At 41.2% G+C, this 15901-nt stretch overlaps 1 protein-coding gene across 2 annotated transcripts in view; it reads right to left on the bottom strand.

Moving 5' to 3' along the window:
* nhsl1b (NHS-like 1b) overlaps positions 1-15646 on the bottom strand; it is a 101423-nt gene extending 85777 nt beyond the window's left edge. For both annotated transcript variants that reach the window (XM_085431842.1, XM_085431843.1), the window contains exon 1: positions 14991-15646. In XM_085431842.1, the coding sequence (XP_085287968.1) occupies positions 14991-15312 (322 nt within the window). In that variant the 5' untranslated portion in view covers positions 15313-15646. The remainder of the gene's footprint in view (positions 1-14990) is intronic.
* Between the last annotated feature and the right edge of the window lie 255 nt (positions 15647-15901).

Raw genomic sequence — 15901 nt, 5'->3', positions numbered from 1 at the left:
GCCCTTATGATACCACTGACAGGCGCACAATAACAGTTACCTGATACACCGGTACCACAAGTCTGCTTCATAACCTACAGCTGGGACCACGGTGCCTCCAGACTCTTTCAGTATGAAAACATTTGTTACTCTGCAGGATTCTGTACGAAAACACGCCTGACAGGCAACTTACCAGATCTCTGTTGTAAAGAAACGGGATGCAGCACCACCAACTTTCATTTTATTGGTATTACTTTTTGTAGGAATTTTAAAGTTGCACCAAGCATTTTCCATTACTGGCTGACATGTTTTGAACATAAACTAGCTGGTAGTGTGGCCACTACCAGCTCCACCACCATCATCAAGTTTGCTGACGACACCGTCGTGGTGGGCCTGATCTCTGATAACAACGAGACGGCCTACCTGAAGGAGATTAGGAATCTGGAGAACTGGTGCCAGAGGAACAACCTCCTTCTAAACGTCAGTAAGACAAAGGAGCTGATAGTGGACTTCAGCACTAAGCAGGAGAGGAACTACCAGACCCCTGTCATCAACGAGTGCCCAGTGGAGAGAGTGGACAGCTTCAAATACCTCGGAGTTCACATCACGCAGGACCTGTCATGGTCCTGTCACATCAACACCGTGGTGAAAAAGGCCCGACAGCGTCTCTACCACCTCAGACGCTTGAGAGACTTCCAACTGCCCTCCAAGGTGCTCAGGAACTTTTACTCGTGCACCATAGAGAGCATCCTGGCGGGAAACATCTTAACCTGGTTCGGGAACAGCACCATGCAGGACAGACGAGCTCTACAGAGGGTTGTGCGGTCAGCTGAGCGCACCATCCGCTCCGAGCTCCCTGACCTGCACTCAATCTACAGCAGGCGGTGCTGGACCAAGGCCAGGAAGATCGTGAAGGACCTCAGCCATCCCAACAACAGACTGTTCTCTCTGTTGAGGTCAGGAAAGCGATTCCGCTCCCTGAAGACCAACACAGAGAGACTGAGGAGGAGCTTCTTCCCGCAGGCGATACGGTCTCTCAATCACACCACCACACAGTACTGACCCACACATACAGTTCTTACACACACACTGGACTTTCTGGACTTTGGTTTTGCACAACACTGGTCACTATATTCTTCATTTCCGGTTAATACTTGTACAGCTGCTGTTATTGTGTATATATTTATTTATATTTAGATTTCTTCATACATTCTTATATAGTTCTATATTGTGTATTGTGTATTTTGTTGTACAGTTATTTTATTTTCAACTTTAATTTATATATTTATCTTTATCTTATTCTTCCCAGTTAAATTTACCCTTCATTCTAATTTGTGTTGTACAGTTATTTCATTTTTAACCTTAATTTATATTCTATTCCTTCCTAGTTAAATTTACCCTTTTTAATTTTTCATATTTATTTCCTATCTTATTCATAGCCTTTTCCTTTTTTTGTTTTCTTTAGGTCACGAGCAGTTGTCCAAGCATTTCACTACATATCGTACTGTGTATGACTGTGTACGTGACAAATAAAATTTGAATTTGAATTTGAACTAATTTAAAATAAATTTATGGCAATTAAAAGAACCAATTACATACTTCCTGTCTTCAGGAACAGAAAAAGACAAAGAACTCAGATTTCTCAGATTATATTGATTATATAATTTGCTTTGTGCTAGTTGTCATCATACTCACCAACATCTGCAAATTTTGGATTTTTTTTTTTAAATTGTAACTTTCCCTGATGAGTACATGATCTTCTGACTGTAATTAAAAGACTTCCCTTCATATATATCGAGTAAAAGCCAGACTTTAGAAAAGTGGAGAACCGGTCAATTACCCAATTTCCTTCGGGGCCAACCTTCAGGATCAATAAAGTTTTATTGAATTGAATTGAAAATGTGGGACATTATCTCAAGATGTAGGACAAGAGGGAAAGGAATAAAATCCAGTTCACTCCCACATAAAGAGGGACATCTGGTCACATTAAGTATAGAACAAAAAATTAGTTTTTCACTTTTGATGTTGAAATTCTAGTTTTTTTATTAGTCTGTTATTTGGCAGAAATATTAGTCTGTTAATTGGCATATTTTATACCGTCTATGTTTTTACCATAATTAACTTACTATTTGCTATTGTAACAGTTCACATGTTTACAGTCGTTTTCCACAGACACTTCTCCTGCAGGCAGATCAGGGATACAGCTGAATTAACTAAAGTGAAGTGTGTGAGTGGTGTCCACTCTCTGGAAGCTGCGTCTGTATCTATTTGGCAACCTGTGTATAATAATAACTCCAAAAAAAAAAACAAAAAAAAAAAAAAAACCTACCTGACACTAGGGAACACACCAAATCAAACAGCTATGACGATGACAGCCTGTCTCACTGAAGCACACGCACAAACACACACACTCCTTTCACACACACAGAGACAGAAGGTCAAAAACACAGCTGAGTCAATATACCAGGACATTAGCTGGCAGCAGCCTTCAAAACACATATCAGTGCCTAAAAGGTTTGACCATTCAAGTCCAAGAGGCTTTCACTTCATTGCAAAGGCTGTTTGAGCAGGGCACTTTTGGATTAGGAGGCAAATTTGAGTCTAAGAATCTCATTAGAAAGCAAAAAAAAAGCAGGTTTGTATTTATAATCTGCCCCCTTCTGAAGCCAGCGTAAACCTCAGAGTGTGGGACAGAGAAAAGCTTGAGCCAACAGCAACAGCACCTGAATGACAATGTGGTTGAAATACATGAGAGAAAGCCATTCACATGACCTCACAAGAACTTTAACATAACTACTATTGCATTAAAAACAAGCTCAAATATCAACATAATTAAAAGGATCCTTTAATTAATGTTATCCGTAATTTCATGTTTCTAACCGTCTTTCAACATTTATAAACCAACAGGTATTGTATGGACACACACACACACACACACACACACCCTTGTTTCCTGGTCTTTTCAGCTTCACATGGAGCCTCCGTTAATGGGCAGTAACTGAAATGGGTGTGCAGACTCCAGCAGAGCTTAAGGAGATTAACCATTCTGTAGCCATATGAAATAATATTCCCCATAATCCCCGTCACCGACTCCAAAAAAATCCCTTCTCACTGTGTGGCAAGGGAGGGCCTCGATTAATGTCCTCTCTTGTTCTTTTGAACACACACAAACACACACACACCTGGACAAAACTATTGTTGTGTGTGTTTGAATGTGAATATGTACACTGTTCAACAGTTTTTTTGTAAAGTCAATCAATAAATTCGGTCCCTTGCTCTCTCAGTGGCTCTCTCTGTCAATAATTCAACAATCCTGAAACATTTAATCGGACCGTGGAAGCAAGCCGTGTCCTTTACTCTATCCACTTTCACTTAACAGATGTTCTGACTCGAGGACGTTCTGCTGCTGTGTGTGGCCAACCACGCTAAGACCAAATCTGTGCACTGGTTAATCACAATTAGAGCCTTGTTTTGTCTCCAAGCAACTTATCAACAAACTCGTAAAGGTGTGATCGAGTCAAACAGAACAGTATCAACAAAAACCAGAATAAATACACCATCTCATAATCATCAAGTATTAACATTAATAACGCTGAGTGTTCTGACATGCTGAGGTTTACTGAGGAACAGTGAATCCCTATGCCCAAGGACGATCACTGTGCATGTCTAGCACTAGTTTTATTTCCTCTTTGTGTGAGTTATGATCCACAAACCATGCACTGAAAAGCACAATTGAGAGCCCACATTACCACTTCAAGGCCAGTGCCTTATTGTTTACATGTGTTTATCCAAGTTATTATTCTTTTCTGAGTGTTGATAGACGTCAGCACATGTTGCAACCAGTCCCTGAACCTCATTTTCCCTCCTTAGGCAAGTTTCATGTTTAACAGACAAAATCACAACAATAAACAAATTTCTGTTGCTGTTTGTTGGGCCACAGTTATTCAGCCCGAGACACTGATCGGCAACCCCTGCAAACCATCAGCTGCAAGAAGAAGAAAAAAAGCCTGACAGGTTGGCAAGTGGTTGGTGGAGGTTGTTAGCAGTCATTATGAAGTTGTTTGTCAAAGACGAGGCTTAGAGATTCGTCACCGACTGCTTGGCAACCACAAGTTGTAAGGAAATTGGTTGCAAGGAGGTACACAGTGCTAAAAAGAAAACATCCATAGTACAGGGTGGGCCATTTATATGGATACATCTTAATAACATGGGAATGGTTGGTGATATTAAAGTCCTGTTTGTGGCACATTAGTATATGTGAGGGGGCAAACTCCTCAAGACGGGTGGTGACCATGGTGGCCATTTAGATGTCGGCCATCTTGGATACAATAGGAAGAGGGCCATGTGACACATCAAACTTATTGGTAATGTCACAAGAAAAACAATGGTGTGCATGTAGTAGCCTTGGTAAAACAGAGAATTTAGTGTAAATGTACTCAAATTTATATAGTGCTTCTCTATTTTTACTGACAAAGCACTTCACATAAAAAGTCACATTTTATCCATACACTCATACAACACTTTATTTTGTTCTGTTCAAACGTATACCTACTGCACATCCATAGCCAGTTTAGAACAATATTAGCCTAAAATGCATGGAAAGAGCTCTGGGAAAAAGTACCCAGAGGATGTACTCAAAGCAGAAAGCCCCCAGCCAGCCTTCTTGTTGTCACTTCTTGTTGTGAAGTGACAGTGTTAACCACTCCATCACCAGGCTGCGCTAATACTGATGAATGGAAGACTGGAAGAGCACAAATAAGTTTAAGTGAAGGCACACACACATATATGCACAATGAGGTCTCTGTGGATGAGGCAGACAGCTAAAGCTGCTACAGAGGAAGATTCAGTAGTCAATGGGGATTCCTTTATGGAGTATGTCATATTTCACAGTGACACACACTTTCTCAGACACACATGCAAACACCATGGAGCCTTCTGCAGCGAGACGGTGATTAATGATGAGCCGAGAAAGTGCTTCAGGCAAAAGAAGGAAAAACAAAGGCTTCATACCGATGCCCATTTGAGTAATTAATTGAAAAGAAATTACCGAAGTAAACAAAACAACTCAAAACTCTCACTATGCATCTTTACGCCTGTTGCACTCGCAGGAATTTTTCTTCTAACTGTTTGAGAGTTTGAGCTTGCAGTCTGAGAGGACTTCCAAACCAAATACTTAATTATCTGAGAGGGAATAGGAAACTTCACTGAAAAAAATTCAGTAGTCCTGCAGCTGCCAAAGTTGTGATGTTATCATATCGACAAAATCAGTCCAGACTTCCAGTGTAAACACCTGTCAAAGTTCTCAGTCCTACATTTGTGGCAATTTCCACTACAGTAGGCATCCCTGGGAAAACATTTTACTACGATGACACACACAAGGTGAAAAAACAAAAAAACACCATACAGAGAGAGAGAACAGTCTCATGTTAAGTCACATACATCTCAGTGACTAATCAGACAGAAAGATAAACAATTCTGGCGATTTTGTGGGTGGTGAAAATGAGCCAGTAAAATTGGTCAGGGTGAGCTTAGATATTTATGGTGATGAGTCAAGACAGTCATAACTGTTCAGTCTAACAGGACAAGGTGAAGATTTTTTATGATCTTTACCAACATTAAGCTGACATACTTTAGGTTTACTCAAAGGAATATGGGTAAACCTAAAGTATGCTGGTATCCACCAGGTAATGGCTGCACGTTACGTCTTGAATTTTGTTTACTTCAACTTCTCTTTAAGGTGGCGGCAAAGGCATCAGGAAAGTCAAGCGTTAAAGAGTTTAAAGCCAAAAAATAAGGAAAAAAAACAACAAGTCAAAGTGATCAGCAGATTCTACTAAACTCTGCAGTTCAGCAAGCCTCTTCGCTTTATTGTGCTCTGTTGTCAATATAGGTCTAATGGAAACAGTGACGAGTAAGGTGGCACAGGCCATTGTTTACCATACAATCACCAGACAAACATGCAATAACCAAAGCCGCATAATGTAATCACTAAAGGGAGCCATAAAGTAGGGAGTGGGGTATGTACAATGAACCTCCTGACCACTGCCAGGAAGGTGGCACATTATCTTACAGCTCTGACAAAAAGAAAAGAAAAATAAACATTAGAAAAAAAAAACAATCAAGAGAAAAGTTCCTGATATAATACATAATTAAGACTTTTTTTATACAAATAATTAGAGATTGCAGGCATAATGAAACTGAAGGCCATTATATGGAATGATTCCCAAGGCAGACTAATGTAATGTATAATTGAATGTACTTATGTAACGCCAAATCACAACAGCTGCTTCAAGGCACTTTATTTTGTATGGTAAAGATCGTGCAACAGTACAGAGAAAATCCCAACGATCACACAACCTCCTGTGAGCAAGTATCAAGTAACCTCCGACTCAGAGAGGGCAAGCCATCTGCCGTGACAGGTTAGGGGTGAGAGTCAAGGGGGGATAGACACCTTGGAAGAGACCGAGATTAATAATAACTAATGATTAAATTCAAAGTGGTGCATAAACACAACCACCGGGCCACGGACCGGTACTGGTTCGTGAGCTGTTTGTTTCCGGGCCGCAAGAGTTGAGGCTCGGGTGAAATTAATGGTTTTCGGGGTTTTTACCGTTAACTCGGTTCCCCTGTGTCTTTTCCTGTGTTATAGTTGTGTCTTATTTTGAAAGAAATATTTAAGTGTTACCATATCAACCAGAGAGCGTTAAGGGGCAGAGAGGAGGATGTTACTCTCAGTGTTGTTGGTGCATTTCAGGAGGACGCTGCTAATAAAGTTACACAATTACACAGTGAATTCGCGTTTATTATTATATTTACAAAATACCACAGTTTTTGTCTTGGTCGTATCATTTTATTTTGTTATATTTATCCGTGACACCTTAAAGGCTGGTCCGTGAAAATATTGTCAGACATTAAACTGGTCTGTGGCGCAAAAAAGGTTGGGAACTGCTGACATAGTGGGTGAAAAGAGGTGCATGAAGATGAAACACTCAGTGCATCATGGGAAACCCCCAGTAGCCTAGGCCTATTTCAGCACAACTAAGAGAGAGTTCAGGGTTACCTGATCCAGTTTTTAAAAAAACTATGGCTCCTTCAGGATACATAGTGATTTTACCATTCTAACAATCTTCCCAGCAGCATCAGTAAACACAAGAACCCTGTCCGAGCTTGCATATGACAAATAAAACTGAGGGTGAAACTACAAAGCTTACCCAACAACTTCCCTCAGACCGTCATCACCTCAAACCAACATAGCTGACACTTGATGCACGTCTGGAACTTTTCCATCACACAGCTGGTGAAACCTAGCCTTATATTATTAAGACTATCAACTGATTTCGCTATTGTCGGTCTATGAATTACAAGCAACGGGTTCAACCAGAAGTGTCAGTTGCACAATGCACATGTCTGAATAAACAAATCCTGAGATGTTCATCAAGTATTAAACATTACATCAGCTAGTCTACAAAAAAAAACAAAAAAAAAAAAAAAAAAAAAAAAAAAAAAAAAACAACCCTCTTGATGACCCTCTTGTCCCGCAACTTGTTTATTCAGCTGAGGATATTCAAGTTGGCTAATGTCGCCAGTGTTTACGGGACTAAAAATGTGCCTGAAAAAAGCCAGCCGACAGCTGTTTCTGAAGACTTATCATTCAGTCCAAATATAGCAGGAGGTTCACACCAGCCTCTGCCGTTGCAAGGTTTAAAGTGCAAATATTTCAATTTACCCCAAAGTCATCTGTTGCATCTAATCTGAAGCCTTGGCTTCATGTGATCTATATTCTGCAGACAGTGTTATTTGCTGCCAAGTGGCCCATTACATTTTATTTCTTTTAATGATAGACACTACATACCACTAAGAGAGTTTGAGTGCACGACCTGCATGCTTCTGCCTGTGTGTTCCTGTGTGAGCTTTGGTTAAGTGGCACAAGTGACAGATGTGGCAGAAAATCCTTGTTTATTTTTCCTCAGGCAGCCATTCAGACATGTGTGTATGGTGCGTTTCCAGGCCTTGAGTGCAGTTTTAGTGCAGATCCAGGATAACAATAGCCTTTATATTCCTGCTAGATGAGCTCCCACCTGCTGCAGTATGTCATTATGTACTGGATGGAATGGATGTGCCTCCCTGTCGGCCCATCTTCTTCCTTCCGTCTGCCTCTTGTACACATCACTGATAAACCACAATCTAATACTTGATAAAAATCCATCCTTTATTTTGCTCCCAACAGATGTTTGTGTAGCTTTACGTGACACTTTTTTTTACTCTTTAACGTCATAAAATAAACATGAAATGCTGCACCAGGTTTGCCACCACTGTGCAGCTGTTGTCCCTTTCGCAAAAAAAGAAAAAAGTCAAAGCAAGGTTGATACCCTCATAATATGCCCTGTTGTGGATCACTTTATACCAACTGCAAACATGTTTTTCTCTACAGGTTGCTTTACAGTATATAATGTCTAATAACACATGCAGGATACAGTAGATAGCAGTGCACGGTATTACATAAATGTACGAGTCAAGATAAAAGATTTTAAAAAAGATGAAATTTAAAGACGCAACTTTTAGTAGGAAATTCACGCCTTCATCTTTGGATATCTTGTAGGTTTTTCTGAATTAAGAATAACTAATCTCACTCATGCACAGCAATAAACTATATTGCTTCTCTCTTACTCTCACTGTTCTGCTATATCTACAAAAGGCTTCCCTGGACGCCAGACAAAAACGTGTAGGACAACATTATTAGAGTTTATTTTACTCACTGTGAAAGCTCTAACCATATATATATGGACACATCATATACACACATTCTTCCGGGTATTCATAAATCTTGAAAACTCAAGCTACTGTAAACAATGATTATCTGAAGATCAGTAAGTCAGCTAGTCAGTCATGAGGCATGTAATAACAGCTGTTTAACCACTATATAATATAAAATTACAACAATAAATTTTAAATAAAGGCAAGAATGAGCATTAAACACATTTAAAAAGGAACACATGCTTTAAAGGGGAAAAAAGGATAGCTGGAGGAAAAACAAAAGATAAGAAGAGAGAAAAGATCGTGACAAAAACTGATTATAAAAAGAGAAAGTCGAGAGTGTGAGCGTGGTCCTTGTCTTTGTTGTGGTCAGCATGGCAGTATAAGGGTTGACATCAAAGAGTAGAGGACGGACAGAGATGAGAGAGGAAAGGTCTGGAAACCATATGAAACAACAGGAAAAGAGAGCGAGAGCAAGGGAGTGAGCGAGGAAGAGACTTTAAAACAGAGGAAGGGAAAGCTGAGGCAAAAAGGAGAGCCGCTGAAAATTTGCTGAAATGTCATTTTACACTCACACAGAAGCTGTGAAAATGTTTTGCAATATTTCATGTAAAAAAAAAAAAGAAGGTATATTTGCATATATTTAGTTTCTGTGGTCTAGAGGCAAACACAGGATTTCACTTGAGATCTGCTGACGGTTCAGCTTTTGTTTGTCTCTCCGTAGGAAATACATTTGGGAACAAACATCAGGCTATTTGTGACACTTTTCCTCTAAAAACAATAGCTGTGTAAAAACCCGACCGTGACCTCGACTTGAATTTTCCAGCAGCGGTCCAAATGTAATGCATCTGTGTAAAGGCCTTTGAGTGTACAAATACACACATCAAAACAGATATATGAAAATAAAAATACCACAAAAACACACACAACCCTGAGGATGTCCCACTGCATCCTGTCAGGCAGAGGTCACGACAGTGGGGATTAAATCTTGCTCATCTCCCTGCATGCTGGTTAAACCCTGGATTACCCCACAGCACCCTCAATTGCCGACTTACTAACCTATAAGTCCATCATGTGGTGCTCTCTGATTGCGGAGATGTTCGCATGTTTGTGTGTCGACAGCAACAATGAAATCTCAACAGTAGGGAGACAGATTTATCTAATTAAGTTTACTGCCGTCAGCATAAGTCCCCAACCTTTTTTGCGCCAAAGACCGGTTTATGTCCGACAATATTTTCACGGACCGGCCTTTAAGGTGTCGCGGATAAATAAGAAAACCAGTACCAGTACAAAAAAAAAAAAGATTTATTCATAAGACACGGGAAAAGACCCAGGGAAACCGAGTTAACAATAAAAACGATTTAAAAAAATAACAACAAAAAGAAAAAACCCTGAAAACCATAAATTTCACACCCATGCCTCAGCTCTCACGGCCCAGTACCATATGACTCACAGACCAGTTAGGGTCTGTGGCCCGGGGGTTGGGGACCGCTGCTCTACTGGACTGAGATCTGGTGACTGTGGAGATCATTCAAGGACAGTGACATCATTGTCATGTTCACCAAACAAGTTACAAGTTATCCAATCAGCACACTGTGTCATAGAGAGATGGATGTGACCAGCAACAATACTCTGGTAGGATGTGGCATTGACACTGGAGTGGCACCCAGTGTGGTCTTCTGCTACTGTAGCCCATCTGCTTTGTGCGTTCAGAGATGCTCTTCTGCATAACTTCTTCAACAAGTGGTTATTTGACTTACTGTTGTCTTCCTATCAGCTTGAAGCAGTCTGGACGTTCTCCCGACATTAACAAGGCATTGCCACCCAGAAAATTGACAACCATTGAATATTTTCTCTTTTTTTGTGTTAACAAAAAGTTGAAAAGGTACATCTAGTGAATATTTGGGATCCAGCTTATCAGTTTGTTTAGTCAAGTTTATATTTAGAGACAGAAACGGAAACAAAAAACCTTTAAACAAAAAAAAAGAAAAAGAAAAAAGGTGCTATAAGCAGCATCTGCTATTAGCAAAACTGTAATCGCAAACATATCCACCAGTTCAAGGATATTTTTGGACTTTCACAAGTGGAGATACAAATCAACCAAGATTATAAGGGCTTTCATCTGTTGCCATTCCAACACCGATGTGATATTTTTATTACTTTATATAAGTAAGGTCTCTCATGACATGTGGTTTGCTCAGGAAATAACTAGATCTATTACAGCTGCAGTTGAGTGACACAAGTGAGGAGGAGAAGCGGCCAGGAAACGGAGCCATTAACCAACCAGATTACCACAGCTTAGGCCTATCATCTTCTACTGGTGTAAAATAAGTGATAAAATACACTACTGTATACTGTAAGAATGATCTTGTGGCTCGAATCGGGGGTTAAACACAGTCAGGGCAGCGCTCGCATATACACAAATCTAAATTTAGCTGTTTCCTTATTAACTCGACTGTCTCCCACCATCAACAGCAAATCTGTCTCTGACAGATTATGTTTTAAGAAACTGCAAGACAGCACTGAGTCGATGGGATGTATCTAAATCCAGGGATGTATTGGAGCCGTGAGAGAGCACTGCCTGTAGATTCAAACACACAATCTCATACACACAGTCCAAGTCAGACACAGTTCACTGGCAATATCCCTCCACTTCCACAGCCCCTTCCCACTCATTTTCTCTCACTTTTTCCCTTCATTTCTTCGACCCATCTCTTTTGTTCCTGATGGGAGAAGGTCGACCTCTAGAACCAGGCCAGGCTGCCGGCGTTGGAACGAGCGCCGTGGGAACCGACTTGTGGATTCTGGCTGCGTAATGACTGCTCTCTATCGATGAATGAAGGGGACCACAGTGGGCCAGAGTGAATAGTGACTAGGGAGAACTGAGGTAGGATAAACAGGGCTGTGCATGTGAGTGTGCATTTGTGTGGCAAACAGGAAAAGAGGGTTAGAAAAAAAGCCACAAACACCAATTAGTTTATCCAGGCACGACTAATTTGTTGTTCGTTGGCTTTTGACATGGATGCAACTTTGATGTCAGTCAAGCAGTTCCACTGTTATTATCTGAATAACTGATTGCAGTCCCACTCTGAGGATGAACTCCCCCTCCCAACACAAGAAGAACCACTTGAACATAGCAACACACCCTAAACATGATAGCATACATTGCTACTCATGAAAGAGCATCGGGCAAAGACTATGCCTATAAATATCTGAGGGATAGGAGGAGGAATGTCCAAGCACTTAACATGTATATCAGTGTGTGTATGGGAGACAAGATGGACTGTAGACATTAGCAGGTCAGCTGGAAACATGCTTTTTTTTTTTTTATTCTGTGTGTGTGTGTGTGTGTGTGTGTGTGTGTGTGTGTGTGTGTGTGTGTGTGTGTGTGTGTGTGTGTGTGTGTGTGTTTTAGTGGGCATCAAGTTAACTGACAAAAGAAGGCCCCAAGTTTCTCCTTTCTCCAATTAACCTTCACTAGTATGACCTACTTTTAACATTAAAATAGCATACTCCCAAATCTACCCAGAGTTATATTTGGCAGAAAAGAATACGTTTCTAATATGTAGCTAAATTCATACTTCAAGTAAAAGTCAAGCTTGTGACATCACAGCGATGGCTACTTGGTGTACAGAAGTGCACAGACCTCTGGGGGAAGCAGAGTCTGGCGTGGTTCTCAAGGTCGAACTTTTCTCATGAGGAACAAAAGATGGGTTGTAGAGATGAAGGGGGAGAAATGACAGGAAATAGGTAGTGGAGGGATACTGTCAATGAACGGTGTCTGACTTGAACTGTATTTATGAGTCTGTGTATCAGTATGAGCTCCAAAACAATCAAGTATTGATGAGAAAGCTAGAGAGATAGATGTTTGGATTAGTTAAGGCATAATAATACATCTTCATCTGGAACAAACAGCATGGTTAAGGGACTTGAAACTGTTTTTATTTCTACTATCCATGGCATTAGCCTTATTAATATTATTAATACAATTGCACTTAATACAAGTAATACACCAGGGTGGAGCAAACGAGATCCATGTGCCAAACTTAGCAGGAGTGGCTGTTGTTGGCAGCCAGCAGAAATCCAAGCTAACCAAACTAGACTTTGTTTAAACTCTTGACTCTGAGTGTCAGGTGTTCCCCGCTGAGGCATGAGAGGATGACCTGTGACCTTTGCTCTGGGGTCCGCTCCTTCAGAACACATGGATCAACAGTGGAATAAAGCAGACAAAATACACACAATGAGGAAATCCCATTTTCCTATCATGTCTCTGTTCAAACTGCCACTGATTACACTGAGTGTAGAGGTAGGAGTGCGCAAACACACACACTCTTACTTCGCCCTTCCTTCAATGTCAGTTTTTCAGTGCACAAGAGCCCCTCTTCATGCCCCTCACCAGTAACATGATCTGGCTCAGAGCTCTGAGGTTAGCGTAGGAACCCTGAGCCACAGGAGCAGAAGACAACAGGGTGACCAGCCGCAGATATTTACAAGCAGGCTGGTAAATTTATGTAATACAGTGCATTCCTCAGGGTTGGGTAGTCAGCACTACCCAACAAGCAACATATCATTATGTCTCATCAAGGATTTGAGGTAAACACCAACTCTAAACACTGTCATTTAACAGCCGCTCCTCACTTTGTAAACCAGTGAGAAACAGCTGTAAAATAGCACAACATGGCAAAGAATGCTTTGTTTCCTGGAGTCATGCGCATGACACAGTAACTTTTATTCAAATACCAAATTCAAAGTAACTCTGCCAGGTGTTCTGGCATATTCAGATCCAGGACTCTTTTCATGGATTAACGCTGGAGGGCACTTCAAAAAAAAAAAAATACAGGTGTTTCCATGTGTGGAAAAAGCTGGCGTTGAGCTTCAGTGTCTGCGTTGTAATAAATCTAGACTCAGCGCTTCTGTAAACCTAACACACGGCTTTGAGGGCGTGTGGGAACTGCAGATCGCGACGTAACACACCGCATTCCAGCCTACTCTCTCACACCTCGTCTTCGGCTTCTGATGAATCAGGTCTTTAAATGAGACAAACCCTTTCAGAAAGAGCTCCCAGTCCCGCCTAAAACCGCATCAAAACTTCCAACAGGTACAGAAAATGGGAGCAGTCGAGTCATGACTGGGACTGGTTGCTGTCATGTAGTGGGCACCCCTACACCCCTTCACCTCCGTCTGGGATCTGTCTGCCTGTTCGGCTTATCATTTCTCTGCAGTCACTTTTGAACCTGTGTGTGTTTGTGTGACAAAGGGTGAGTCATATTTAGACACAAGGCAGGATGGACAGACGCAGATCAAATGCAGGAGGAAGGACAGTAAAAAGGAAACAAAAGTGAGTGAGTCAGAGATGAAATCCTCCTCTTTCACTTGGGTTTAGAGGAATTTGCACCAATCTTCCCAGCACTACTTTGCAATACATTTCGGAAGCAAGTTAGATAAGAAAAAGAGGCAGGGACTCAATAGAAAACATGATCCCTTAACTGCTGGGTTTACACACATTACCACATAACAGAGTCTTAAATAGGTGTCGAGAGGCAGATATGCAGTCATTCAAAGGCTCTGCCTCAGGTATGCAGCTCAGCAGGCCTATCTCTCAGTCTTGCTTGCACAGTCACCAGAGCATGAGTCAGTCTCAGTTAATATTTAACCCTCCTAAAGGAGGGAGCTTTAATAAAAGCAGGCTAAACAAATCACAAAACTTTAAAAGTAAAGAAATTGATTTTCCATTTGTCTGTGTGTTTATCAGCTTTATGGACATTAAGGAGAGATGAGGAAGGTGAAGGGTCTCCTGGGATCTCAGTGCCCTTTGAGGACCTGGATACAGATGGCCAGTATGTTGAGAGGATATCCATCATTTCTGACACAATGCCCCTGTTAACATAAGTCCCAATCAGGCAAATAAAGCCATGTGGGCAGGAGTCAGTGGTCACTCCTCTTTGACTCTTTTAAAAAGACAAATCATGACAGTCACCTTGGACCTCTCCACACTACTGCGCATGTTATCATAACAGGAAAAGCCAGAAGGTAGACGCACCTCTCTCACACAGACATATTTAAACTCTCGAATCATACATAACATGCACATCATATCTACAAATATGAACTCACTGCATGCATTTTTGCATGTCTCTGGATCTCATTTAGTGCTCTATAGTGGCTTGTAAGCATTTCATAGAAAGCTAAAGTGATTGGAGCCGAAAGATCAGTAGAGTAAGAGGGACAAAAACAAGTGGCCAACAGTGCAGACTCACGGATTTTCACTTTCTTGGGATCAAGCTTGTGGACTTCATCCTGCAGAATTTGCAGGCGCTCCTCGATCCTGCAGGATCTTCTAAACACCATCCCCGCCTCCATCTCGATGCCCAGGAAGATGTCGCTGGCATGTCGGGAAAGGTCGGAAAGTTGATGTATTACGTTAGTCAGCGTATGACAGCCAACCTCATCCAGCGATGAGAACAAAACGGGTTTTCGCAGTTTGCGTTTGCCGGCTTCTTCCCTGGGTTTCCAGCCATCCTTCTTCGCCGATAGCCTGCTCACACGGCGGGGCTCGATATTCCTCTGGTGAAAGGGCATATTTATTTCATACCAATAACTCCAGCGGGACCGAAAAGTGTTCACGCCGAGAAAAACAAAGCTTTAAAACAAACCCAACACGAACTCCCTCCCCGCGGTTGAGGAATAATCCTTGAATCCCGCCATATTCTGATTTTCAAAGCATGGGGACTTTGTGCTGCTGTACACTGCAGACGTTGCCTCCTAAAGTCTATTCAAATTCAACCAGACACAGTGCAGGCTGGAAAGAAAAAAAAATCACAAGGAAAAGTAGGGAAAAGTACAAATAAAAACCCGGAAAATACTACAACCACCTGTAGCGAGTGGAGCCGGAGCCAGAAAGAAGCGCAGAGTTTACCTGCCTCCCTCCGGAGAGAGCGGCCTGTCACAAAACAAGGACCGGAGCTCTTCAGAAAACGGAACAAGGAAGGAAACGAGCAGGAAACCTGGAAGCTGTAGATCCTGGATCGTATTTTTTATTTATTTATTTATTATCTGAAATCAAAATTAAAATCTTTCTCAAATGGTTTGACTTAATAAGTCTTATACTTAGTTTTTTTTTTTAATTATATATATATATATTTATATAGAGTTAGTAAATCTCTCATCA

The sequence above is a fragment of the Copadichromis virginalis genome, linkage group LG15 (genome assembly GCF_057382275.1).
Source record: "Copadichromis virginalis isolate Kocher_CV1m ecotype Utaka linkage group LG15, C_Virginalis_male_GT1.1, whole genome shotgun sequence".
In the NCBI taxonomy this organism is placed as follows: Eukaryota; Metazoa; Chordata; class Actinopteri; order Cichliformes; family Cichlidae; genus Copadichromis; species Copadichromis virginalis.
The sequence above is the reverse complement of the archived record's forward strand: the minus strand, read 5'-3'. Positions and strand labels throughout refer to the sequence as shown.